Raw genomic sequence first — 25,636 nt, 5'->3', positions numbered from 1 at the left:
CCCATTGAAGATGTCATTTGTGACAAGTTGTGGCAAGAACCATTAATAATTAAAATTCATAGCTTGAAAAGAATATAAATGTGAGGGAGTTTGAGACTGGAAAACCTGCAAAGATTGCATTTCATGCAAAAAAGTAACCATGGATAATGATATAGCACAGATTGTTCTAACTGTTTGATAGTAAGTCCAGGACATTCAATATATTTTCACTAGTTAATCACAATCTTCAACTGCACAATGCCAACTCTTTCTACTTTTATAGTTGATCCCCTATTTTCCTTTTAACATGAAAGGGAGAAATTAAGCTAATCAGCACAAATTCAGTTTGTCTTTCAGTAAAATAAAGAGAGCCTAACTTATAAACATGGCAGTTTCTGGAAGCAGTTGAATACCGAAATACTATAACTTATAAATGTACAAAACACCAAACTCTTGGATGAATTCCCAAAGCAGCTCCATCAACAAACCAAGAGGATAGGCCTAACATTTACCACAACTACAAAACTCTCAACGCTGGAAGACACGTCAGAAGGAGGCTGAGCTCGTTCTTCTAAGCTGATACTTAGGATCAGGTGTTTCACAATGAAAAATTTTCTCAAATTTCTGCAATAAGTGTTCAAAAGAAAACATAGTCAGATAGAACAAGCTCTGAGAAGTAAAACCATTGAATGTATAGCTTCAGTTCTGGCACTTCTTGTGCAATCAATGGAATGCAACAAACTTGTAGAAATCAAACCTAGTAAGAAAATAGCATCACCCGGATGAACATTCAGTTCTTCGAAATTTTTATCCATCAACCTTTCGTATGTGATGATATGTATTTTTGTTCATCCATATGTTATTCTAATAGTCTTGAATTCTTGATCCAAATTAAAGACTCAACATAATGGGCCAGGATAAGACCACATATTGATTAGGGTACACAGCCACAACTGGCACAATTGCAAGCTTCCTATCAGCAAATATCAAACAGAACAAAAAATGGATTAAATTTTACGTATAACAACTGCCAAAATCAGTAGATGGCTGCATCTCAGAATGTATCTTAAATAATTCTAAAGGACAAGCTGCTTGTATTCTATTTATCACCCTGAATTTGTTACAACTTACTCTAATCTTCTTATGAGTAGCAATCCTATCAAGGTTGATTGGACTAAACTCAAAACCAAGTAACTTTGACAGTTTTCTGTTATCAGATCTCATTATTTATGATGGATCATCTTTCTGATCTCCTTTTGGCAGTCTCATCCAAGTCCCCTAGTTATGTCAAAGGCCAGTATTTCAAATCTTCTGATATGGTAAGAATGATGAATAATAGCACATCTTTAGAAATTTTCTAGAAAGTCAAACCTCACTCCAGTCTCCACTTGCTATGAGTAGATGGTTTTGTATGGTTATCTATTTAAACAAGATTAAATGCACATATTAAAATCTTTGAGACATGTTTCGGGTGCTGATGTCAAGCCACATAGCAATGTGGATCAAAGATTCTACCTTCTCTTTATTAAGCTTTATATTTTCCTCTTCCAATCGTGAAACCTTGCTCACCAGCTCATTATGGTAAGCCTGCACAAAACCACAAGACCAGGGGAAAGCATAAAATGAAAACGAAAAAAATGGTTTAGAGATAGTAAATTAACCAAAAACATGTTAAAGGCTTGCCTGCTTTCTGGCTCGTGAACGTGCAGCAGATTCCCTATTCTTGATCTTTCTCCTCAACCTCCTCTCAATGGTCTTCTCAAATGCATCTTGGCTATCCCTTTTCCGCCCTTTCATACTTGTGTCTGATAATGTGCCAAGTAACGGGGTAGGTGACAATCCAATTTGCGGCAGAAAACTTTGTGGGGTGCTATCCAATTCCATTGTAGGACCTAAAGATGTGTCAGCAACAAAAAGCCCTGCTTGTACCAAAAAATCCTCCAATGTCGTTTCACCAAGTGTTGGTTCTCTTTCCTGACCCTTCATCTCCTCACCGAACCTCTTCTTCTGGCCTTGTTGTATCTCCTTCCACACTTGATCAACTGTCTTCCCACTAAAAGCTCTAGCCAAGGTTAGGCTAGCCTGACGTTGTAGAGAAGATGATGGTGAGGTACTCTCAGTATCTATTCCCAAGGACTGATTTGATTCGGTAGTCCATACATTATCAAGAAGCTCATCAAGGTTCATGCTACCCAGAGGCTTTCCCAACATCCCTAGTTGGTTTTCAACTTCATTTAGAGTGAGACTATACCATGAATTCTGTCTCACCAATGGAGACGGCTGTAAATGAGACTGCTGGCCATTGCTTTGGGATCCCATTGTTTGAATCCCCATTCAAAACAATTCTCACCCCTCAAAACCCTATCAATACATATTGCAAACCCAAAATCACCAAAAAGAAAAAAAAAATTACTATAAACCATACTATACAATTCCACTAACTAACAAAAGTAATTCTCTTTTTTTTTCTTCCCTTTCAGCAGCAAAATTCAAAGTAATTTGTGATCTCCTAATCTAAACCAAAAACAAAGAGAGATAGAGAAAAAGCATAAACTTTTCTAAACTAATGTGAAAATTCAACACTACCCAAAACTTGCCTACAATCAAATCCCTAAAAACTCTAAAAAAAATAGATTAATTCCCAACATAAAAAAAAGTAAAAAAAAAAATGAAACAAGCCAATATAATCAAGTTTGCCCCCCCCCCCCCCCCCTTTTTTTCCATTTTCCCATCATTTACCAAAAAAAAAATAGCCATCTTTCTTATTAAAATTTTCTCTCTTTTTTTACCTGTTTAACCCTTGTTTCCTATCAGAGCTTAAACCTGAGAGAGAGCAACAAAATTCCCAGCAAAAAATCAAATCGTGCTTACCAAAACCATTTTACAGCCTTTTTAATTAACAAAGAACAAAATTTAAAATTGATAAAATTTTAAAAAAATAATTATAGCAGCCAAATTAACTGTTAATTTAAAATTTTTACTAATTATAAATCAAAAAAACAAATACAAGCGAAGTTTTATGTATTACCTGGAAATTCTGATCTTGGATCGAGACTTAACGGATTTTTTTATTTTTTTTTTTTGCGAAGCTGTTGTTACGTCAAAACTCCACGTATTACGTTGAATTTATGTGCGATTGTGCAGGGCACGAGCGGGTTTGTAATCGGAGCCCCGAATGATGTCGGTTGTCTGGGGAATCGACCCTCAAGGCTTTGGCATCATCGGATTTTCTCGGGCCTTTTATTTGCTGATTTGTAATGTGTGGGCCCAGTAAAAGACCCGAGCCCGAGGGGTCTTTACCATGGTTGGCCAATAAGAAAGTGCCATGTGGTCGGATGACGCGTTTAACTTTTTTGGGCTTCACCAATCACGTCGTCGACCTCTTCACGGTTGGATTGGTGGGTCCTTTCTCTGCGACGTCGTTTTAGAATTGAATAAATGTTCATTATAAGGGGTCAATTTAGTTGAGTTAATACTCATTACAATTTTGATTATTGAAACTTAAAAAATTCATCGATTTTGAATTTTTAAATTTAATTAGTTACTTTAAATCTGCCTTATTTAATTTAATATCATCAAGACGATGAAGTTCAAGTTCAAGTTTTAATTATAAAATTACGTACTATATATAGTACCTATCCAAATTCAATTTATTTAGTTTTTCATAATTCAATTTTATCTTATTGATAAATAAATTGATCTTTAATATATTCTCAAATCCGAACTCGATTAACTTGTAGGTATAATTCATTTATACCTCATTGAATTATGGTTTTATCAAAATCTTAATAAGAACATTCCTCCTTCAATCCAATCTCTATATTATTTTCTTTTAATTTATTCATTATAATTAAACACATGGATTCGAAACTTTCTCACATGAATCACATTTCTAGACTCATCTCTTCAACTTCGCATATATTAAAATCCAAAATTAACACTTTTGCTGCATCCATTTATGATTTATTTATCTAACATATACATATAAAAATATTTTCTAAGTACATATGAAGAAATCTGATAAAAGAGATTGAAGAAGGAATTTAAATCTTGGATCTTATTCCTTTAAATAATGGAAAACAATGATTAGATTAAATCATAATGTTTACATGCTAGTATTTGAAATATTTAAAATTAAATGATTCGATTTTTAGGGCAAAGGAAAAGAAAATTAGATCATTTATTTGAAAATTAAGAGATATTGGTGGCTCGATATACCTTTTTATGGATGTGGAATGCGAATCGATTACGATATTAAATATAAAAAATTCATAATTAAAACTATTATAGATAGTGAAACAAATAATTTATTTACACTTGTTATTATCCATTATTAATACAAAACTCCAAATTATTTGTCTTAAATTTTTTTAAAAAAATTAAAAATTTTTAAAAAGAAAATACACATAATGTTAAAATATAAAATAATACTTTAAAAATAAAGAGTGACCCGTTCAAAAAAGAATTAATTCAAAAAAAAAATAAATATTTAAAACAGACTGAAAGAAAAAGAGCCCGGCCCAGTTATCTTGTTGGCCGAAAAACTATGGGCCCAGATCCGACCCTACAAAAGCAAAACCAATCAATAACGAGTCAGGTCAAGGAGTGATTGGTGAGCAGAAATCCTAGCTTCTCCCTAAAACAGAAGCCCCAAAAAAACCCTAAATTTGTATCTTTCGAATCTGCATTTCCTCCATGGCGAAAAAGCGAAAGCAGCGATCGTCTGAACCGGAGCCCACCAAAACGACGCCGGATCGTCAACCAATCCAAGAAGAAGAGCAACAGCAACAACCGGAATACGTAGCCGACGAAGATCCGAACGCTAAAGTAGAAGAAGAACAGCAGCTACAAGAAGTTGAAGAGGAAGTAGAAGAAGAAGTAGAAGAGGAAGTTGAAGAAGAGGAAGAGGAGGAAGAGGAAGAAGAAGAGAACGAAGAAGACGATGACGAAGAAGCTGAAAACCAAACCCTAGTCGGTTCCTCCAACGCCGCTGTTCAAAATGGAGTACCCAAAGAAACGAGTCAAGAGGAGGAATTGGACGACGAGCCGTTCGAGAAACTTCTAGAACCATTTGGGAAAGATCAATTGATTACCCTTATTAAGAAAGCGGTCGAGAAGCACCCGGAATTCATGTCGTCGGTTCGGGAGTTCGCGGATGCGGATCCAGCTCATCGGAAGATATTCGTTCATGGGCTCAGTTGGGATACCACTGCTGAAACCCTCACCGCCGAGTTTATTAAATATGGGGAAATCGAAGAATGTAAAGCGGTTACTGATAGGGTTTCTGGGAAATCCAAAGGTTACGCGTTTATTCTATTTAAGCATCGGAGTGGGGCACGCCGGGCTTTGAAACAACCCCAGAAGAAGATTGGGAATAGAATCACTTCTTGCCAGTTGGCTTCGCAGGGACCAGTTCCTGCACCGCCTCCCTCTGCTCCTCCGGTTTCTGAGTATACTCAGAGGAAAATTTTTGTTAGTAATGTGTCAGCTGAAGTGGACCCGGAGAAGTTGCTTGAGTATTTTAGACAGTATGGAGAAATTGAGGAAGGTCCGTTGGGGCTTGATAAGCAGTCAGGGAAACCTAAAGGGTTTGCTCTTTTTGTATACAGGTCGATTGAGAGTGCCAGAAGGGCCTTAGAGGAGCCTCATAAGAATTTTGAAGGTCATGTTTTGCATTGCCAAAAGGCTATAGATGGGCCGAAGCCAAATAAAGGTGGTTATGGAGGAAGTGGTTCTGGTGGGCATCATCAGTACCAGCAGCATCAGCAAGGACAACATCAGATGCAGCCTCATTACCATCATGCTAAGAAGGGAAAGTATTCGACTGGTGGATCAGATACTGGGCATTTGATGGCTCCATCTGGGCCTGCTGCAGTGGGGTTCAACCCTGGAGTTGCTGCTGCTGGGTTTAACCCCGGGGTGGCTGCTGCTGCACCGGCTTTGAACCCGGCACTTGGACAGGCATTGACTGCGTTGCTTGCTACTCAGGGAGCCGGTTTGGGCCTTGGTAATCTGCTTGGCGGGCTTAGTGGGGCGCCTGTGAACCAGGGAGCACCTGCTGCAGGGTATGGGAATCAGGTTGCAGGTGGCTATGGAAGCCAGATGGGAGTGCAGGGTGGGTATCAGAACCCGCAGATGGGGCAGGGCGGTGCTGGTAGGACTCAGCCTGGTGGCGGTGCACCTTACATGGGGCACTAGGTAAGCCCTAAGATATACTGGATATAATCTTTTTTGTTGGAAATTTTATCATTTATTTACTCTATGTTTATTATTTCTTTTTCGTGATCTTTATGCATATATGTGATAATAGACTACCAAATGAGAAGTCAGATCTAATTGAGTGACATGTGGTGCTGCATTCTGCTAAACATTATTGCAGACTGAGTGAGGTGGGTAGCGCTAGGGTTACGTTTGGTTGTTGCGAAGTTGAAAAAGAATTGTACAACATGAGTAGTACAAGTTCGCTTTTCATTTCTGATGTGCATGGCCATTTGTTGTCTAAGTGTCAACCGAATATAATTGTTGTCTGTTGATGACTTGTAATTTACCCCACGAGGACTTCTGCTATATTCTTCTGTTTATTGGTTGATATTCATATGCAGTGTAATCAAAAGACAATAGTTCTTAGTATGTTTTAAGTTAATTTTTTAATACTAGTTTTTCAAACAAAGTTTTGTTGTTTGAGAAAGACAGTGGATATTACAGAGTCTTAGCTTATCAACCTTTTTCTAGATATGAAGTCTTATTATCAAAATTTATAATTTATTTATATTTCTTTAAAATTTATCCATATTTTTAGTTGCCTACTTTCTAAAATTATTATTAAATATTCCTCATACTTTTATCTCACTTTATGTTGTTTATTGAACTTCATTTTGTATTCTTTCATTGCCATACTTCAAATTTTAGTTGGTTAAACTATGTTACCATAAAATCCTATTTTGGTTTTGCCAAAGGTATGAAATTACAGCTTATTCTTCTCATGTATCTTTTTTATAAACCTTTTGTTTTTGAAACTTGTGTTTTTATGCTTTATTATTCATTGTGCAGATTCTCTCATAGATGCATCAATCATTTTGTTTTCGACTGTGGTGATTCTGAAGTTCCAGGCACTCATGCAAATGTGGTCTTTAAGTTTGTAACCAAAAGTTGTTACTGTTTGCCTACTATAAAGATCAGAAATCTTAAACCTGTATTTTCATTTCTTTTTTAGTACTCTTTCCCCTTCACGTGTTTTCAAAATGTACTATTTGGGCCCGATGATTTGTTTCTTGAAAAGTGTTGGGGAACAGGTAGAATTTCTAGGCAGAGGACACAATGCCTTTTCAGGTTTTCAAGTGTGTTACTCAAACAATGCCTTTCCGTACTTTTTTCTTAAATTAACTGATGCACTTATTTTATGGTGACTCTATTTCTTATGTGAATCAGAATGTTCTTAATTTAGTTTTATGTCAGACAGAAAACTCCTTTTTTTGGGTATTGTTACATTTTCTTGATTTCTTGTGGTTTGGCAAACTGTTTTTACTCTTAGCATAAATTGCCTGGAATCTCATTCTGCTTATACAGTGTCCTTCTAGTTTAATGTCATTTAGATTGCTGTGTCCATTACTTCGATGACAGCACTGTAGCACTTAAAGATTATGAAGTCGTTAGCTGCAATATTGGATGAGATGAGATTTCAAACTGCAGGTACAATGGCTACATAGTCCTGACTGCCGATTTCATGCTTAATGTATTCTTAACAGGAGCACCTCCAGCTCCTATCAACCCTCCATCCCCCACACCTCCCTCGCCCACTGAAATTCTCTCATTGGTTAATAACCTTTGCATTGGGAAAGGAACAAATGGAGTTGTTGGTGTTCTTTCTGTCAATGATCTGTGATATGGTTTCTTTGTCATTGATGACAAAATTTTTGTTCATGTAACAAGTTTTGAACCGTGATTTGTGACCCTAAGGGGAATCAGTTACCTTAATGTTGAGGTTCCTGCCAGATTGTGTTGTTTCTGAAATCTGACATGGAAGGGCCAAGATATTGCAAAAATATGGGAAGTAACTTGTTAAGCCATATTGACAATATGTGCCCAGCATGTCTGGAAAGTGGAAACTGCTTCCGCATGGGGCTAGAATTTGTTGCTAGGTGAGTTGATGGGGCAGGCAAAGTAACTATTTCCTCAGAGCTATGAAGCTGGTCTTGGGTGCTCCTGTCTGAACTTCACTGAGCGCCTGCCTGCCTGCCTTGATCTGAAAATTGGAGCCATTGATTGATGCTGTCGTGTTGATATTCAGGCCTTTGTGCATGTAACGTGAAAATCCTGAATGATCAATTGATTTAAAGAAGGTCCATGTATCCTAGGTTGCTCTCCAAGCATTATAGTTATGGCAATATAGATAGAACAAGAAAATTTTAAATGTTGAGATGTGTTTCCAATGGAGAAAAAAAAAAAAGCAAAATTCGTAATTACATTAATCTGTTTGGAGAAAGAATATAAAACAATAAAAAAATGTATAAACAATGGGATTATTACTGGCTAGTAGTTATTATCATGTAATTTAAATTATTCTATTTAAAATTACTTATATTTTCAAGAATATAGCTTGTTGAACATAAGAATGTCTTTTTATTAATTAAATTGTTAATAAAATGACTCTTTTTTTAATATCCAACAGGGATGCCAATTAGTAAGGTATTCATTATCTTTTAAATATGTGAATTTGAATCTTATTATTTGATAGGGCATTTGATTAAATCTCTGAATTATTATTCGAATATTCTAAACGTTTTAAGTTTAATCTTGTACCTATTAAAATTTGATTAGATCAATTTAAAATTAATTTTTATATATTATTAATGAAAATTAATTCATAAAAAATAAATTAAAGATTGAAATTATATTTAGAATAATGAATAAATTTAATAAGTATTACATTAATTATAAAAAATTATAACAAAATAATATAAAAAAATCAAATATTAATATTAAAAATTATTATTGAAATCTATGTTAAGATAATTATTATTTTAAAATCACTGCATGATTCTGTGTGTGGGTGATAGTTTTATTATTCAAACTCGATTATAGGGTATTATATAATCTTACTTAATTAGGTGGGATAATGCAAGACATCTATTAACTTTTCTTAATGTCAGTTAATGATTTTTTATTTAGTTGAAAAATAAAAAATAAAACATAAAAGAAATCTAATTTGAAAATTTGGGCCATTTTTAAACATGTGTAGGCTTATTATAACAAAGTGGATCCGGCCCGACTCAAAAACTTGTAATCTAGGGTTTTTGACGTGACAGATCCAACTCACAAACCCACCCTCGAAAACCGCTCTTTCCAATCCCCTAGTTTTCCTACTTCCACTCCAACACCCACTTTGTTTCCCGCGCTGATTACGCATTTATTGATGTACAGTTACACTGTTACTAACCTGGAGATAGCAAAACTCTTGCCTGACGATAGTACTTTCTCTCTCCCTTGATATAAAAGAAGCAAAACTAACGCAGACAGACACGCCTTTGCGCTGGCTTTAGCCCTTAGTACACACTTTTGCAAACTTTGTTGGCCTTCTGTCTGCAACTGTCAATCTTTCTCAAACTTCCACGACACTCTCTCATCATTCCACTTCACTCTTAAAACCCACTAAAAACCTTAATCTAGAAAACCCAACTTCGTTTAGTAAATAAAAGAGTTCCTTTCATTTCTTGCCAGGAATTGAAGTTTGGGGTGATTTTTGAACTGGGTTTTGGTTCTTTTCGTCTGGGTTGTGCTCGCTTTGTTGGAATTTTTGGTGGCTAGCTGCTGGTGGGTGGTGGGGGATTATGGTGATGGCTGAGAATGAGGCAGGGGATGATCAGAAGGAGGTGAAGTCACCATGGAAGACTCCGGTGATTGATGGGGAGAAAGCGGCTGATGCTTCTGTTATGGGGACACAATCTTGGCCAGACCTTGGTGGGACCCAACAAACAACCGACAATCCTGAGGTTGCTGCTGATGGGTCTGCTCCAGCTCCATCAGTAGAGCAGGTTAGTCATTGCTTTTGTTTCTTTTATTTTTTGGTATTGTGTTTTCCTTTAATTGGTGATCAATCACTTTTATGAGTTGAAATTTGGATAAATTTAAAAATGTTTAGGTGTAATTTGAGTTGTTTTTGGTTTGTTAATTGCAACAAATTGTAATCATTAGTTGTAATGTGGCTTTGCTAAAAATAATTTCAAATGGACAAGTAGCCTTTTTTACAGATAAATTTGATTTGAATATCTTAGTTGTTTATCTCACAAGAAATGGCTTCATTTCCCAGAATAATATGTTGAGAACCAATGGTCTGTTACCTTTCTGGTTTCTTAAATCACTTTTGATCATTTTGTATCGATTGAAAATCTTTGGGAGAGTACTAAGCTATATTGACTAATGACTACTCTTTCATGGCCTTCCTCCTCTTTCCTTCCCCTTCTTACACATGCTAAAAAGATGATTGTAGAAGTTGTTTTCAAATAACAGGAAGAATTGAAATAAAATCTTAGATGAAAGATTTTAATGTACCTTTATGGAATATGAATTTCTCTCTGATGAAATCCCTGCATCATTTAGCCATCTCTGACTCTCAGTCAGTCTGGCTGTCTGTGTTTGCTCTTCATTCACGTGCTGTTGCCCGTGTGTATGATTCTATTCTGGGTAGTCATATTAAGTGGGGGCTTGATTTATGTGGTCGTTGGCAATATATTTTTCCGTTCTTTATTTTATCCACTTAACTAAGAAAGAAGAAAAAATAAATAAATTGTTATCTCAGTGTAGTACTTTCCATTTTTTGGATCTGCCAGGGAGCAGCTGGGCAGCAGAAATCAAATGGGTCTGGAAACACCAATGCATCTCATAAACATTCATCTGCACGTCATCAGAAGTCAGGCTCTAAGCGCAACCCTAATGCCACGCCTCGTTTTCCTGTACCCTTACCTTATTATCAACCTCCAATTCCACCTGTTTTTCATGCTATGGTACCTCCACCGCACATTGCAGTTTCTGGGTATGCTTACCAGCCTGTCCCTGGACCTTTTCCTGGCATTGAATCTCAGTTGGTAAACTCTGGATCTGAGACAACAATGCAAGCCTTTGGTCCCCCACTTCAAGGTATTGATCCCGGAAGAAATGTGCAGCCTCCTCCACGAGGAGATCCCAATGCATATCCTGCCAACTTCTCTAATAGAAGACCCAACATGCAAGAACCTGGCGGCCATTTGAATCCTGGCTGGAATCATCAACGAGCATTTAATCCTAGAGAAACCATTCCTATGCAGCAGGGTGTCGGACCAAGGCCTTTTGTTAGACCTCCATTTTTTGGTCCAGCTCCAGGCTTCATGGTTGGTCCAAGTTTCCCTGGTAATAACTCAATCCCCATGCAAAGGTTTAAAACACTAAAATGTGTTTAATTACTTCTTACTTTGTTAAGCTTCCTTGCCAATTAACAATCTTTGTCTACCAACAAGGTAAGGCTTGCATTTCAACCACTTAGGTGATGCTACTTTTTGTTTATCTTGAGCTCTTGATTTATATTATGCCTTTCATAAAATGAATTCTGTTTGAAATGACTTATGTCTACCATCCAGGAGCTGTATGCTATGTGCCTATTCCTCCTCCAGGATCTATAAGGGGACCTCATCCTCCACGCTTTGTTCCATACCCTATAAATCCAGGGACTGCCATGTACCCTCCAGAGACAGCTACTTTGAGGGCCAATGTAGTGAAACAAATTGAGTATTATTTCAGGTAAGGAAGGACTCTCTCTGCTTCTTTTTATTTATTTAATAATTTTTTTTGTCTGTATGGTTTATTTTTGTTTTCTTTGTGGTAGCTGGGTGCCACTCTCTAGGATTGTTGCTAAATTCTATCCCTTCCCAGTCATTATCAGTGTTGGTATTTTTGGGGATTTGGATTTATCGCTTTGCTGGTGCAAATGATTGATCCATTCCTTATGTACATGTTTGCATCTCTGAGTCTGGTTGTGTACACGTGTTATTCATGGGGCCATTGAAGATCTAGAGGTCTTATCAAAGACTGATGGTGTGGTATCCACTTTAAAATTTTGTCAACCTATGATTTCATATTGATAGTCTTTTGCATGACATTGCCAGTTTTTGATATGGCAATCATATTTTTATGTTTTTTGCATAAGTTTCATACACAATGTAACTGGCCCATTCATTGGGAGGCCAAAATTTGAAATTTTGATTGTTTACATTAATTGACTGCATAAATTTATTTGTTTTTCAATGGTAGATAATGTGTGTGTCTTTGTATTACTTGTTGACCCTAAAAAATATTTTGTCATTTCTTTTTGCAGTGATGAAAATCTTCAAACTGATCATTACCTGATTTCCTTGATGGATGATCAAGGATGGGTTCCAATATCCGCAATTGCGGACTTTAAAAGGGTATGTTTAATACAATACTACTTCATTCCTATAGTAGTATAGCACAGGTTATATGCTGCCGTTGTATTTTTTGGTTGTGGCATCATTAACTGATTGAACTAGATTTTCTATTATGCCTTCCTTTTTCTGAAGCTTGAGAAGTATTAGTTTTTAAAGCTTTTGTGTGTTTTAAACATTTTGATTCACAGGTTAAGAGAATGAGTACAGACATAAAATTTATCCTCGATGCACTACTGAGTTCTAGTACTGTAGAAGTGCAGGTTAAACTTTTATCTCTCTTTTGGGTGTTACTCTTTTCGTAATTTGATTTCTTACTGTATGTATGCAAGCTGGAATCAGGCCAGATGTTAATTTGGAGCATAGAATTGATCTGTTATATCTTTTTCATATGATTGGCTTTAATTTACCCATTTTACCAAATTCATAATAGTTTTGACCAAAATGTTTCATTTCAACAAGTTTCTTCTTTTCAATAAATTGAAAGATCATTATATTTTGTAAGTAAAATAATAACTTTTTCCTAAGTATGGCGCCGTTGTGTAATCCATATTTTTGATACATTATTATAAATTGTTTTTGTCAAAGAACAAATTTTAATGTTGTTGCTGAGGGGGCTATAATTATGAACTAATGATGGTGTTGATTGTTGTATTCATATCTGGAGGTTTTAAAGTTTGTGTTCTAACATATGTATCAAACGAATTGAGGGGGCAGCTTTCTTTTGGTTTGGGGGCCAACTCGTGTTGACAATTTGTAATTGTTGTGGGGTACATTGGCAAGTAATAGTGCTTTTCTGATGCTATTCTTTGCTTCAATGGCCTTGTCTTTACTTGGTAATTTATTTTATAGGGTGACAAGATACGGAGACGTGATGAGTGGTCCAAGTGGATTCCAGCTAGTTCAAAGACATCATTGTCATCAGAAGCTCCGGCTACTCGGTATGAATTTGTAGAGAATGTTACTGACTCTTGTGGGAATGGTAATACGAATGAAGATAATTCAAGGGACACCTCTGAAGAAAATCTTAAATTTCCATTGGATAGTGGGAGCTTGGAGCATGTATCACCTGAGGGCAATGCTGCAGAAGTAACACATAGAAATAACTGCAAACATGCAGATGTGCCTGTTCTACTAAACGGTGAGAAACAATCGTTTTCTGGTGGAAATGGTGACTTGAACAGGAAATTACTTGCTGATTTCCGCATCAAATTGTCAGATGCAGATCAGTCACAGGGAGTTGGGCCTGTGAGATTCACTGACCACAGAAGTGTAGAAATATCATCAGATGTAACAGTGCAAAATGTTGCTGACCTGTCAAATGATTTTGCACACACATTTATGCTGGATGAAGAGCTAGAGCTCGAGCAAAAACCACTAAAGAATCTTTTAGCACTTAACAGGTGCTAGATTGTTTTTGTATTTAATTGGTGCAACATCTCATTTATTGTTGAGCCAGGGAGATTTCTAATTTCTGTATAAAGGCATATTTAAACAATTCTAGATGTTAATAATGTTCCTTTGAATATCTGAATGGCATTTGTTCAGAATGGATTATGAAGATGATGAGATGGTTGTCAACGATCAAGATGTTCATAGACTTGTGATTGTTACCCAGGTAATGTGGTACTGCTTTGTATGAATTCTTTTTTGGCCTTTTTATTGTTATATTTAATGTTTAAAGAGTGGTTTATTGTAATACCCTCATTGTATCTTCCAAGTTTATGTATTTACTCTGCAATTGATGATAGTTGGCTTGATATCATGACATTTCAATAGTAGCATATTGAGTTGTTTGACGTCATGAGAGAATGATAAGAATGTCAAACTTTACATTGAAATCAATCCAATTTAAGAAGAATATTTGTAGAAAAAAATACCCTATGTAAATTAGTTTTTCACAGGCATTGCATTTATGAACATATACACAAATAATGCATTTTGTGGAGTTGAGGCATTCTAAACTTGATACAAGAGGGGCAATGTTTTTTCTCAAGTGCAAATTGAAAGATAACCTTTTTTTTTCCTTTTCACATCAACAACGATTTAGAATTTATAGACTTTAAGAGAGGACATTCTACTCCTCTCCTCTCCTCTTGCATCTCTTTTCTCCCAATTTCTTCCAATTTCTAATTCTTAATTGAGGCTGTTATGTTCTCTCTCTTTGTAGGCTATGCCCATGAGCATGCATTTTGTTATGATCATGTTTTACTCATATTAAACAGTCCAATGTTCTTTCGTCCTTTTGATGATCTGTGCACCTGCCTTCTGATGTGCAGAATAGTGGGACAGGTGACGGATCAAAAGCTGGTGCTAAAGATTCAAAGTCCATCTCCAGTGAGCTTGCTGCTGTGATAAATGATGGTCTTTACTTCTACGAACAGGTTGAGGCACTAGCTTCCTTTTTTATTTTCTGCACTTTGTATGGTACATATTTATAAATTTCTCCCTTTGGTGATTCTTTTTCTGTAATCAAATTCTTTGAACATGACTGTTACAAGCAGGAGCTTAAAACTAAACGATTTAGTCGTAGAAAGAATAACTCTATTTATGAGAATAAAGATGGTTATCCAAGGTCTCCAAGGTCTCCAAGGGGTGCATTAGGAGTATCAAATTTGAAGACAGGTGAAAATGTTGCTGGGAGCAGTGGTCTTGAAGAGTCTGGAGGAGCAAGTTCACGAAGGAAGCAAAATAAAGGTTTCGCCAAGCAACAGTCCTTCCATAAGCAGAGATTTTTCTCAAGTAACTTAAAGAATCATGGAACTAGTCGTAATTCAATTGCAATAATTTCAGAAAGTCCACCAAGTAATTCGGTTGGATATTTCTTTGGTTCTACTCCTCCTGATAGTCATGGGTTAGTTCTAAGTGACCATTTCTTCATTTTAAATATCATACTAACTGAAGTTCTTTTGGCTTGCAATTTAGAAGCAGTATTTTTTCTTGCCTTTGAGTGCAAGAATATAAGTTACGATAGGTTTCAAATATAAATGAAACCTAATTTATTTGACTAGAGTCTAAGGTTTGCCTGCGCTAATGAATGTCTAAACTTCAATCTTTCACAGACCTAGGCCACCTTTGAAGTTGAGCTGTTCACCACATGGAACTCTTTCTAGCAGTCCACCAGTTGGTTCCTTGCCAAAGTCATTTCCACCTTTTCAGCATCCAAGTCATCAGCTGTTAGAAGAAAATGGTTTTAAGCAACAGAAGTAAGGGCATGGTGGAATTTTTTCTCTAATATATGTATTTGTGTAATACTCTTTTGCACAGTTCCACGTATAACATCATGACTTTGTGAGACTTTTGTTGTATAAAAAAAAGACTTTTTCTTTGTGGTCTGTGCTTGAGCCCTTCTGGATGCACTTGTGCTTGCTCAGATGGAGAGAGAGAAAGAGCACTTTTAAAGCAAAGTTGGCTAACTCAGTTGTTGTTACTTTCAGGTACCTAAAGTTTCACAAGCGCTGCCTGAGTGACAGGAAGAAGTTGGGAATTGGTTGCAGTGAGGTGGACTTCATATCTGAACTTCTAAGCTACTAATTAACTATTTTATATGAAATGAAAGAACAAGTATTTCACAACTTCTATTGTTTAATTGATTAACATGTCTAAGCAACTTCTACTCAAAATATTTACTCTTATTCCTTTGGTTTAAATTTTTCTTTGTATTGTCATGGTAATCTGTCATCTCAGTTACAGAAGAACTGGGTTGTCTGGTGTGTTGTTCTCATCTTTTACCTCCTCATTAGGACCATATGAAAATAGAAAACTGAATGGAGGGTGAAGCTCTGAATTTAGTACTGTCAATGTTGTTTTGTCCTCTTAGATCACTGTATGTAGGTTAAAAAACTGAAGGGTCGTTCTTTTGCTTCTTAACTGTTTGCGTAACACCAAAATTTTATTTACTATTTTTTTTTTTACTCCTTTGTGCATTAGTTGAAGTATACACGAGGTCAAATCACTTCATGCATGTGTCTTCATTTCTATTGCCTACCATTTTTAAACCTGAGCATTTGCATTTTATCAAAATCTTAAGCTGCCCTTGGTTTTGCATGCAGGAAATGAATTCACTGTACAGGTTTTGGTCATATTTCCTTAGAGACGTGTTTGCCCCTTCTATGTATAATGAGTTCCGGAAACTTGCTCTTGAAGATGCAGCTGCTAATTACAATTATGGGATAGAGTGTCTTTTCAGGTTTTATAGGTAACTTTGGTAATTGTGCCCACTTTTGTGGCTTTTTGAAGCACCACTCAAGTTTTGACACTGCTTTATTTCACCTCTTTTCAGTTAACTTGTCTTTCTTTGCGGCAAACTATTTTCTCCTTAGTAGAAGAGGAGGTCTTGATTTGTCTTTCCTGTCTATACATATATTAATTAAGTCTTCCTTTTACCAGTTATGGTTTGGAGAAGAAATATCGGGATGATCTTTATAAGGATTTTGAGCAACTTACCCTTGATTTTTATCATAAAGGCAATCTTTATGGCCTTGAAAAATACTGGTAATTTCCTTTCCCCTCCCTATTATTCTAGAACATTTTGGCTGGTTTGAAAATGAGCAGTGCATGCTTACATATATAATATTTTTGTGGTTATTTTGTTTATTATTCTCTTCGTAGAATTAACTTTATGGAGGAAGTAAGATGACATTGTTATAGACTTACTGATGAGTGATATGCTGATATATGGAGAAAAAGAATCTTGAATCTTGAGATGAAAGAAAATTAGAATTAGTTATATGTAATAAATTTGGTTTCAGAGAGTATACTTAGAATCCGTAAATATAAATCTCTAAAAATCTTTGAAGTTAACACAGCTGATATTTTGCACCTAACTCATTTAACAGGGAACCTAAACACCTATCAAGCAACAAACATAGAGTTGTCCTGAATCTTTAACGTTTTAATGGTGCTCTTCACCATAATTTGTGCATTCTTCTTGGTGATCAGTTTCAATGAGATTATTATTGAAAGCTTAAGAAAGTGTATTCCTTACGAATTTCTGAATGGAAAAAAATTATCTGCCAAGATACACGTTTAAGATTCAAGGCTCTTTAGTCAAGATACTTTCCCCTTGTCTCGGAATAGAGACAAACATCACAACTCTGAAATCTAGGATAGTGGTTCGTGGTGACTAAATGATCTTTATGGAGGACCTTTGCTTGTCTGATATTTAGACATTCTCTTCAGTTCAAGACCACCAAAAAGAGGGATTATCGTTGGGTGTCTTCTAGTAGAAACACAAGGATTAATTTACAAATCTAAGGCTGCCGTTCAAAACAGTCTTTCCATTTTATCTTTTTCTCAAGTTAGAATTCTCATGCATGGCAGGGCATTCCATCACTTCCGAGACCAGAAAGAGCCCTTAAAGAAACATCCAGAATTGGATAGGTTACTGAGGGAAGAATACCGGAGCTTGGAGGATTTCCGTGGCAAAGAGAGGAATACCAGCACAAGAGAGGACAACCATTAACAAGTAATGTCCTTGACCCCTAGTGGCATTGAATCCCAATTTTGAAGATCAACCCTGATGACCGGACCAGAGAGTAGGAGTTCATGGTCTGTAATTTATTTGGTTTTGAGTGCCACGGAAAGATGGGTTTTTGTATATTGTACATTGGGGGGTTGTACACCTCTGAGCGGCTGCTGACTTCTGAGGCATTGCATTTTTGTTTCCTAATTTTTGTTTAGGCTTTCTGGCTCGAGAGTATATCTTTTTCCTTGAGTAGTGGTCTGCAAGCTTGTGGAGGTGCCTGTGCTGTTTTTGATCATTTCTTTTCCCCCCCACCATTGTTGTACATAAGGGAAAACTGAAAACTTTTTGTTTATAAAAAAAAGTTGTAGAAACTTTGTGAAAATTGAACAATAAGAGATTCAATTTTTAATCTCACACTGTAATTTTTTGCTTCATCTCCTGTTTACCTTGTGAATATGCTATATGTATCTGCTTTCCCCTGAGTTTGTCAACATGCCAGGTTTCTTGGGGTAAGTATGGCTTGATGGCATCCTAATACTAGATTGGTCTCTTTGCCTATATATACAGTGTGGTTGAGCTTCCATGGCTTTCTCAGGAAATCGTTTATGTCGGCTGCCTGGTTTTTTCAGTCCAAGCAGTCTTTGTCTGTGATCAAAACGATCATGGGAACATCATCCCTTCCTAGATTTCTTTACATGTCACCTTAATTTTTACCAAAACTTCAGTTTCTAACTTGGTAGTAAATCTACCCAGAAAAGGAAATCAAGAGAAAAAGATCCTGAAGATACCATCATGCCAACTTTATTACCAAAACTGGCACATCCTTAACCTTCATAAATATCAATGAACAAGAAGGAAAAAGAAATGCATGCACATCTTCCTATTCCTGTTAGAAAGAAGAAACCAAACGTTTTCGGAAAGATGGATGGTTTGAAGAAAATACTCATACGCTTGATGATGGTAGCTATGTCTATGAAGATGGTACATGGTAGAGATCCTGTTCGCCATGACGTCGGAGGTGGCCGCTATGGCTGGAAACCCGACGTTAACTTCTCAGAATGGTCTAATCACCAACTCTTCTACGTGGGGGATTGGCTTTGTAAGTGTTATGAATGTTTCTTTCTTCTCGTCATGCTTCGATCATAAGATTCAGGGCGTGTTTGGTTACTGAAACATTTATAGTATTTATTTTTAACTTCGTCGAGAAAGCAAACTTCCGTAATATTTTCTGTTGTTTAGGATAGACCATTATCTCATCTTCACAGTAACTTTACCTGAAGAAAAATTTAGAGGGGAAAGATGTTTTTGCAGATTTCGGATTTGACAAGAACCTGTATAGTGTTCTGGAGGTGAACAAAACCAGCTATGAGAAATGCAATGAGACAGATTTCATGACAAACATAACAAGAGGTGGGCGGGATGTGTTTGAACTGAAAGAGGCAAGGCCATATTACTTCATCAGTGGCAGAGGCTTCTGCTTTGACGGAATGAAAGTTGCTGTCAGGGTTGAAGATACCCCACCAGCTCCAGCACCCTCTCCAGGGAAAAACAGTGGTTCTCCATCAAGTTTTTTGAGCCAGATTCTTCTGCCACTGCTGACCACCTCTGTGTTCTTGATCTTTCTTTCCAAATACTACTAATATTATTACATTTGGAGACATTGATTCACTTCTGAAATGGGTGTTGACATCTTATTTTGATGGTTTAAGTACAGAAACACTTGGATTTGCAACTCAAAATTATAGAATCCTGATGTAATAAAGAAAAGTGTTGCACTGTTTCAATGTTTCGATGATTGGGTTGTCTCAAAAGTAACTGATTAGTACTCCCAAAGATATCCAATGGGGAGAACCAAAACAAAACAATAATGGAAAATTTTCTTCATCCCAAGAACGTGGAGGTCTTCCATTGGTGCTATCAATGTGAAATGCAGGTGCTGACGTGCTAGGAGTTCATTAGACTTCAATGCTCTTAAGATGAGTCCCTTAAATAGTCCCGACATCTGATAAAATTGGAACGATACAAAGCAGATATACTCTTAAACAAAACAAAAGCATTTAAATGGTGCAACCGAAACAATTCATAATCCATTCATCAAGGATCTACAAGAGAAAATTTATTGTTAAGACCAATGAATATGTATATCAGTATATTTAAATGTTTATGTCATTGATCATATGGTGAATTGATGTAGGCTGGACTAGTCCTGGATTCACTCGAAAACAAACTGTTTGCAGGATCAGAGCAAAGAGTACATACACTTGGTGCTGCTGCAGGGTTGATGAACATACTCTTTATGTTACAATGGATTTGAGCATCTTAAGAACAATCATGGGAAATGATCCCAAGCTTGGTCGTCTTGCATTCTCACCAGCAGTTGTTGCAGACCCTTTAAGCATTACTCTTGGCGTGAGTGGAAGGCTAATTGAAGTAGCTTTTGCAGTCACAAGAAATATATCTTGAAAATTTAGCATATAAGCAGGTTTCATTGCTTTAATCTTCTTTCCGCAAACCTTTGATTAGTGTCCACAATCATACAAAATTCACCAAAAGGATCCGTTTGAAAACAACAGAGGGTGATTATTGCCCATGGAAATTTCGTGAGCTACTTAGTCTGGTCATGCTAAAATGTGCTTGTTCCTACAAACATGTAAGAGTTCTGTGATTAATATAGATATGAATGTGAAATGCATGTGCTGGTAGCTCATTATCCTTGTTATCAAGAAATAGCCATTAAAAGAAAGACAGAGCTTTGGTGGGAGAAAAGAGTGGTGAAAAATGAAGGGCCTGAAGATAATACTTGCCTTCCTGGTGCTGCAGATGGTATCAGTTCTGATCACAGAGTGCAGGCAGCCAGTTCTACACAGGGTTGGAGGAGGAAGATTTACTTGGAAACCAAATGTTAACTTCACCAAGTGGGCGATCCATGAGCAGTTCTATGTGGGTGATTGGCTCTGTAAGTTCCGTCTTTCTGATTCAATCTTTGTCTTCCTGGGAAGCCTTTCATTATTCTTGGTCTGAAATTGAATTGCATTAACAGTCCTGAATTTCACCTTTTTGTGTAGATTTTGGATTCAACAAGCAGCTATATACTGTTCTTCAAGTGAACGAGACATGCTATGACAACTGCATTGACAAAGACTTCATCAAGAACATAACAAAGGGAGGAAGGGATGTGGTTAATCTGACAGAGGCAAAACCATATTACTTCATAAGCGGCCGAGGCCACTGCTTCGAAGGAATGAAAGTTGCCATCTTTGTCCAAGACTCCCCACCGTTTCCGCTGACAAATGGCTCTCTTCCTAGTACAATTACAAATGGTTCTTTGCCTATTACTATTGGCTCTGCATCAAACTGCCCCGGAAAGTTGATCTTGCTTGTTATGTTTGCCTCCTCTTTGGCATGGATGGTCCTGTTTCAACATATCTGAAACATTGCAGCCTCTTTTGGGCACATGAAACATTGGGGAATTTTTAACAGGAAGTATGTTTAATCATTATTGTTGTTTAATCATTATTGTAGCCAGTTCTAGCTTTGGGCAGATTCTATTAGTATTGCTATGGTAGGCATTGAAACAACTTGGGAAACCAAATGTTTTTCTGCTGCATTTGCCTTGTTCTTCATCTAATTGAGAAAGTATCTTTTACTAGAATAAAGTATTCTAGGCTATGCACTGATTTTCAGTAGAAAAATGTAGAATGAGTAACCCTTTCCATGACCTGAAATCTTATAAACCAAACAGGCAAAGGCCATTGGACATTAGGGCAATGGAGACATTAGGGCCATATTTAGATAACATTAGGGCAAGCACCCCAAGAGTAATCAAAATGGATGATGATTCAGAACAGCACATCATCATAGAAGTCTGGAATAGGAGCCTTTACCTCTAAACTTTGAAATATACTTTAGAAATATCCAGCTGTTGACAAAAACCAAAAGCCCTATGTACAAAACATGGCTCAAAGGCCTCAGCAGAAGAACATTGAATTGCAGACTTTTTGGTCTAGTTTGGGCAGCTGAGGGACTGGAACAGCTCCAGGAGCAGTTACCCCACCATGGCTTGAAGATGTCTCAGATGCATCTTCAAACTTCATAAATGTACCCAACTGTGAAGCTGCCAAATGGGCATAGCAAATTGGAGCAACTGCACCAAAAAGGACATTGTGAAGATGAGAATACATATTTTGCAATTGAAAGTAAGATTTGAAACAAACACCAACTGAAAATGGAATTACAAAAGCATGCAGATAATCAACAAACTACTGTATGGCGCATAAAAGTCCAGACAAATCTTATCAAGTGGGAAAATCGTTAGGTAAACCAAAAAGCCTATCACAAACACTGGAGCAGCATCTCAATCAGAATATTTACCTACAGATATTGCAGTGGTGCTTCTTTGATACCTGCAATAAACAGATATTTTTAAGGATTGCGACAGCAGTTATAGCTGAAAATATTTCTGAAGCAATTACATGACATGATTATACACTTACACATACGACAGACAATGGACAAGTTCTTGCAGATCATCAGCTGAAAATCCAATCTGATCTAACAGAACATGATAATGAGTAGGCCTTGTGGTTCCCTGAACAGCAAACACAAATAATATAAAGAATGACAGTTATTACACTAAGGAAAAGAAGGGCTACCAAGAAGATTTGAAACACATCAAAAATCAATAATAGCAATTCTTTATCTCATGAATTTATCAAAGATATTTAGAACAATTTTTTTTAAACACAAAATTAGCCAATCAAATAAATAAAGAAAAAAACCTCCAAACCACGATTGAGCATGATTAGCTCATCAATAAGAAGTCAGAAGTCAGAGCCTTGCATCACATTTAAACGGAGAAAACGAAAACAAAGTTCACAAAGACAGGCCCTAAACTTACAATATTGCTGTTTAAACTAAACTAAATTTAACATGGTAGAAATCAAACTATCATTTTAATCCTAAAAGTTGGATTCTGTGGTCCTCCCATCATCACTTTAAGGACTTTTGGCTCTTACATAAAGATACATAGACATAGACATGAGATACAGCATAAGCATTGAGAAAAACTTGGATGAGAATCCAAGGAACTCTGATTCACTTGCATCTTCTTTCACAAAGAAAAAAAAAATGAGTTCAACAGTTTTAAATACAAACATTGAATTGTCAATAGGAAAGGCAAGCAGAAAAATGTAGTCAGTATACGAATTAAATGTTTTGGATGTGCCAGTGCCAAACTATATCTTGCTTTCTAAAAGTTTCTTAACAAATGGCATTTTATTTATCTATTTATTGAAAGTAACAAGTGCCAAGCTTGATCTTACAATCATTCCGGCATGTGCACAGAGATAGAAGTCATTGTTCCTGGGATGACAGACTTTGTTGTCTATCACAGTTCCTGCAAAAGAATTGAAAAGAAAAAAAAAAAAGATCATGTTTGACAACCATAAAAATGGTACCAAATGACAAGTCAAATAATAAGTGAGCCTCACCAGGTGGGACATTGTCAGGAGATCCCTGCTGGAAAAACTTTGTATGATGGTTTTTCTGCGCTACAATGACCACAAACTTGGGATTCCATGCCTCATCAAGAAACTTGCAAGCCTAGAAACATTAACAAGAGATGTCTTACCCCTAGCACTAACATCTGAACACAATATTTTTTCACTAAAACTGTGATCTTGTTTATTTTGCATGAATAATTTGAAAAAAAAATGTACAATTTTCAGTTCCCATGATTAATAAGCACTATTGCATACCTCAATAATCTGATCCAGTTCAATGTTTAAAACTTGATTGAATTGTGACTCACTAACCCCGTCCCTGAGTTGAACCCAAAAATAATGAGCCAGAAAGCAAATATTGCACAAGCATCTTGTTAAAATGCACAATAACCACAAACTAGCTTACAAGAATAAACATGAATCATAAAACTTGCAATAGTATGACAATATTCACAGCATTATAACATATAAGAAAGTTTTGTACAGCAGGTATTACATTCACAGACCTAACTACGTGACACAGGCATGCTAATATTCGTGGGAATCTAAAAGCATTCTGAGTCACAAAGCCAGAACAGAAAATGAGGACAACAGCAGAGGTGGCAAAATGAGAAAGAACTAAAGCATTTCAAATAACAGGCAGAAAGAAACATGCTATCTTAATTAAAGTTCAATGGACAGCAATGTAAACAATCTGAAAGCAGCACGAAGACACCATGCACATAAAAGACACTTGATGATTGCATACAATATTCCCCAAATACTAGTTACACATTTTACAAGCAAAGAATGATTTGAGAGAATAAAATGCACCAGCACCTCGAAGTCAATACAAATAGAGTTTGCAACGCGCAGAAGAAGCTATGGCAATTAAGAACTAAGAAAACCAAATTTTGTACCCGAGTTCGCTAAAAAGGTACTCTTCCACCTATGTGTGTTTCAGGCCATTATTACAAATTGAACATGAGAAACAACAAATGCAAAATGAAAAGAAACCTGAATATGATGATTTGATCAGGCTTTCTCTTTCCTGAACTCGTATAAAAGTCCAAGAGAAGCTCCCTGAGATCAAACAAGATACGTTAGGTGCACAAACTATAAACTTTACTAGACTCAAAAGTAACAATACCACAGACATTTATGATTACCAGCAGAAAAAAATATCATACAACTTTCTTATTAAAACCAGCCCCATACCCATGCCCTTGGCCTCCCAAAAAGAGAGAACGAAAAAGGATCTCAAAATTAAATTTTCAACAAAAAACGCTTGTCCTTTGTTTAGTCAAATAACCTTTATGATTGAAACGCACCTAATGATACCTTCATCCTCAGTGTCAGACACTCGTTTGAATAGAGAATCTATCATTTCAACCTTAGGAGACTGTGTACGCACAGATGCCCTGTAGCGGGAAATCAGAGGCCACTGCCTGGAGCTAACCACCTACAAATTGAAATATAAAAAAACTCTAAATATTCTAAGTAAAATTCAAGAAATTTCCTGATGCAGGCGCATATGAAAATTTATTTAGTATTTTAATTAGTTTAGGATTTTATTTTATTTATTTAGTTTGAAATTCTTTTTCCTATCTTTATTAGAATTTTAGTATTTTAAGTCTTTATTTAGGATTAGAATAACTATTTGATTAGGATTTATCTTAACTATTATAAATAAGTATCTTAGGTAGAAGATTATCATTATCATCTTTTGTTATTTTGAATATTTATTCAAGAGGTTTCTTTTAAAACCCAATTATCTTTTTATTTTTCCAACACAATCAACCCTATTCTAGCCTTAATTGTTGAGTTCTAATTGCCCTAAACCTTTCGGCTACATCAAGTTTTATCAGAGCAAACGATCTTACTATCCTATAAGGATTTGAGTTAGGAGATTATGGTTGGTCGAGCTAGAGGTCGAGGTAGAGGCAATCAGCCCCAACAAGTTGAGTTGGCAGAGATGCGGAGAATGATTGATGAATTGACCTGAGCTGTGCAAGCCTTGCAGCGTCAAGAACCAGTGGAAGCCCGAATGGAAAATCCGGAAGGTGACCACAACCCCCTTGAGATTCACGATCTCGAGGATGATGACGAATTTGAGAACGAGAACCCCTTTCATGAAGATGGACCCGCAAATCAAGCGGCAAGAGTTGGATTGGAAGGCCGGTTATTACATGCTCTTGATTTTAATGGTGGAGGAATCAGGATCGAAGTAATTGATTTTCATGGAAAATTTCATGCGGAAGAATATTTGAGATCGGAAG

At 36.4% G+C, this 25,636-nt stretch overlaps 5 protein-coding genes across 13 annotated transcripts in view; 3 read left to right on the top strand and 2 right to left on the bottom strand.

Annotated features, from left to right (window-relative positions):
• On the bottom strand, nt 153-3,169 carry LOC18590858 (ABSCISIC ACID-INSENSITIVE 5-like protein 2). Of its 2 annotated transcripts, none has more exons than XM_007016640.2 (4): nt 3,008-3,167; nt 1,663-2,340; nt 1,495-1,566; nt 153-603 (listed from the first exon to the last, which is right to left on the bottom strand). In XM_007016640.2, the coding sequence occupies exons 2-4, from the start codon at nt 2,311-2,313 to the stop codon at nt 526-528; spliced, it is 801 nt and encodes a 266-aa protein (XP_007016702.2). In that variant the 5' UTR covers nt 2,314-2,340; nt 3,008-3,167; the 3' UTR covers nt 153-525. The 2 variants fall into 2 exon arrangements, with proteins under 2 accessions (XP_007016702.2, XP_017983965.1); XM_018128476.1 differs by lacking the exon at nt 153-603 and adding an exon at nt 1,309-1,398 and having other exon boundaries at nt 3,008-3,169.
• LOC18590857 (UBP1-associated protein 2A) lies at nt 4,572-8,392 on the top strand. 5 transcript variants are annotated; one of them, XM_018127753.1, is made up of 2 exons: nt 4,572-6,177; nt 8,118-8,392. In XM_018127753.1, the coding sequence occupies exon 1, from the start codon at nt 4,675-4,677 to the stop codon at nt 6,175-6,177; it is 1,503 nt and encodes a 500-aa protein (XP_017983242.1). In that variant the 5' UTR covers nt 4,572-4,674; the 3' UTR covers nt 8,118-8,392. The 5 variants fall into 5 exon arrangements, with proteins under 5 accessions (XP_017983242.1, XP_007016700.1, XP_007016699.1 ...); XM_007016638.2 differs by having other exon boundaries at nt 7,725-8,389; XM_007016637.2 differs by having other exon boundaries at nt 7,669-8,389.
• On the top strand, nt 9,489-18,309 carry LOC18590856 (la-related protein 1A). Of its 4 annotated transcripts, none has more exons than XM_018127249.1 (15): nt 9,489-10,010; nt 10,806-11,361; nt 11,589-11,748; nt 12,323-12,413; nt 12,602-12,673; nt 13,263-13,351; nt 13,457-13,813; nt 13,959-14,028; nt 14,690-14,794; nt 14,915-15,264; nt 15,473-15,616; nt 15,848-15,911; nt 16,463-16,608; nt 16,800-16,904; nt 17,733-18,309. In XM_018127249.1, exons 1-15 carry the CDS (start codon nt 9,807-9,809, stop codon nt 17,872-17,874), a joined length of 2,655 nt encoding a protein of 884 aa, XP_017982738.1. In that variant the 5' UTR covers nt 9,489-9,806; the 3' UTR covers nt 17,875-18,309. The 4 variants fall into 4 exon arrangements, with proteins under 4 accessions (XP_017982738.1, XP_017982737.1, XP_007016696.2 ...); XM_018127248.1 differs by having other exon boundaries at nt 13,263-13,551; nt 13,636-13,813; XM_007016634.2 differs by having other exon boundaries at nt 13,263-13,551; nt 13,630-13,813.
• On the top strand, nt 18,743-20,517 carry LOC18590855 (lamin-like protein). Its single transcript, XM_018127251.1, has 2 exons — nt 18,743-18,976; nt 19,189-20,517. Exons 1-2 carry the CDS (start codon nt 18,799-18,801, stop codon nt 19,515-19,517), a joined length of 507 nt encoding a protein of 168 aa, XP_017982740.1. The 5' UTR covers nt 18,743-18,798; the 3' UTR covers nt 19,518-20,517.
• Nucleotides 21,572-25,636, bottom strand: part of LOC18590854 (protein argonaute 4) — a 14,418-nt gene continuing 10,353 nt past the window's right edge. Inside the window, exons 16-23 of the mRNA XM_018127250.1 lie at nt 24,689-24,819; nt 24,375-24,440; nt 23,634-23,697; nt 23,367-23,478; nt 23,199-23,272; nt 22,371-22,465; nt 22,249-22,280; nt 21,572-22,021 (exon numbers count right to left, since the gene is read on the bottom strand). Of these exons, the coding sequence (XP_017982739.1) occupies nt 21,846-22,021; nt 22,249-22,280; nt 22,371-22,465; nt 23,199-23,272; nt 23,367-23,478; nt 23,634-23,697; nt 24,375-24,440; nt 24,689-24,819 (750 nt within the window). The 3' untranslated portion in view covers nt 21,572-21,845. The remainder of the gene's footprint in view (nt 22,022-22,248; nt 22,281-22,370; nt 22,466-23,198; nt 23,273-23,366; nt 23,479-23,633; nt 23,698-24,374; nt 24,441-24,688; nt 24,820-25,636) is intronic.

Source organism: Theobroma cacao, chromosome 9 (assembly GCF_000208745.1).
Source record: "Theobroma cacao cultivar B97-61/B2 chromosome 9, Criollo_cocoa_genome_V2, whole genome shotgun sequence".
NCBI lineage: Eukaryota > Viridiplantae > Streptophyta > Magnoliopsida > Malvales > Malvaceae > Theobroma > Theobroma cacao.
The sequence above is the reverse complement of the archived record's forward strand: the minus strand, read 5'-3'. Positions and strand labels throughout refer to the sequence as shown.

Bases quoted from the DNA above. Each gene is read 5' to 3' on its own strand.
- LOC18590857 (XM_018127753.1), top strand. From the start codon at position 4,675: ATGGCGAAAAAGCGAAAGCAGCGATCGTCTGAACCGGAGCCCACCAAA.
- LOC18590858 (XM_007016640.2), bottom strand. From the start codon at position 2,313: ATGGGGATTCAAACAATGGGATCCCAAAGCAATGGCCAGCAGTCTCAT. The intron at 1,567-1,662 runs GCAAGCCTTTAA...GGTTTTGTGCAG, and splicing joins GTTCACGAGCCAGAAAGCAG to GCTTACCATAATGAGCTGGT. The intron at 604-1,494 runs GTAGAATCTTTG...CACTTATTGCAG, and splicing joins TAAAGCTTAATAAAGAGAAG to AAATTTGAGAAAATTTTTCA.
- LOC18590856 (XM_018127247.1), top strand. From the start codon at position 9,807: ATGGTGATGGCTGAGAATGAGGCAGGGGATGATCAGAAGGAGGTGAAG. The intron at 13,814-13,958 runs GTGCTAGATTGT...GCATTTGTTCAG, and splicing joins AATCTTTTAGCACTTAACAG to AATGGATTATGAAGATGATG. The intron at 16,609-16,799 runs GTAACTTTGGTA...TCCTTTTACCAG, and splicing joins TGTCTTTTCAGGTTTTATAG to TTATGGTTTGGAGAAGAAAT.
- LOC18590855 (XM_018127251.1), top strand. From the start codon at position 18,799: ATGGATGGTTTGAAGAAAATACTCATACGCTTGATGATGGTAGCTATG. The intron at 18,977-19,188 runs GTAAGTGTTATG...ATGTTTTTGCAG, and splicing joins CTACGTGGGGGATTGGCTTT to ATTTCGGATTTGACAAGAAC.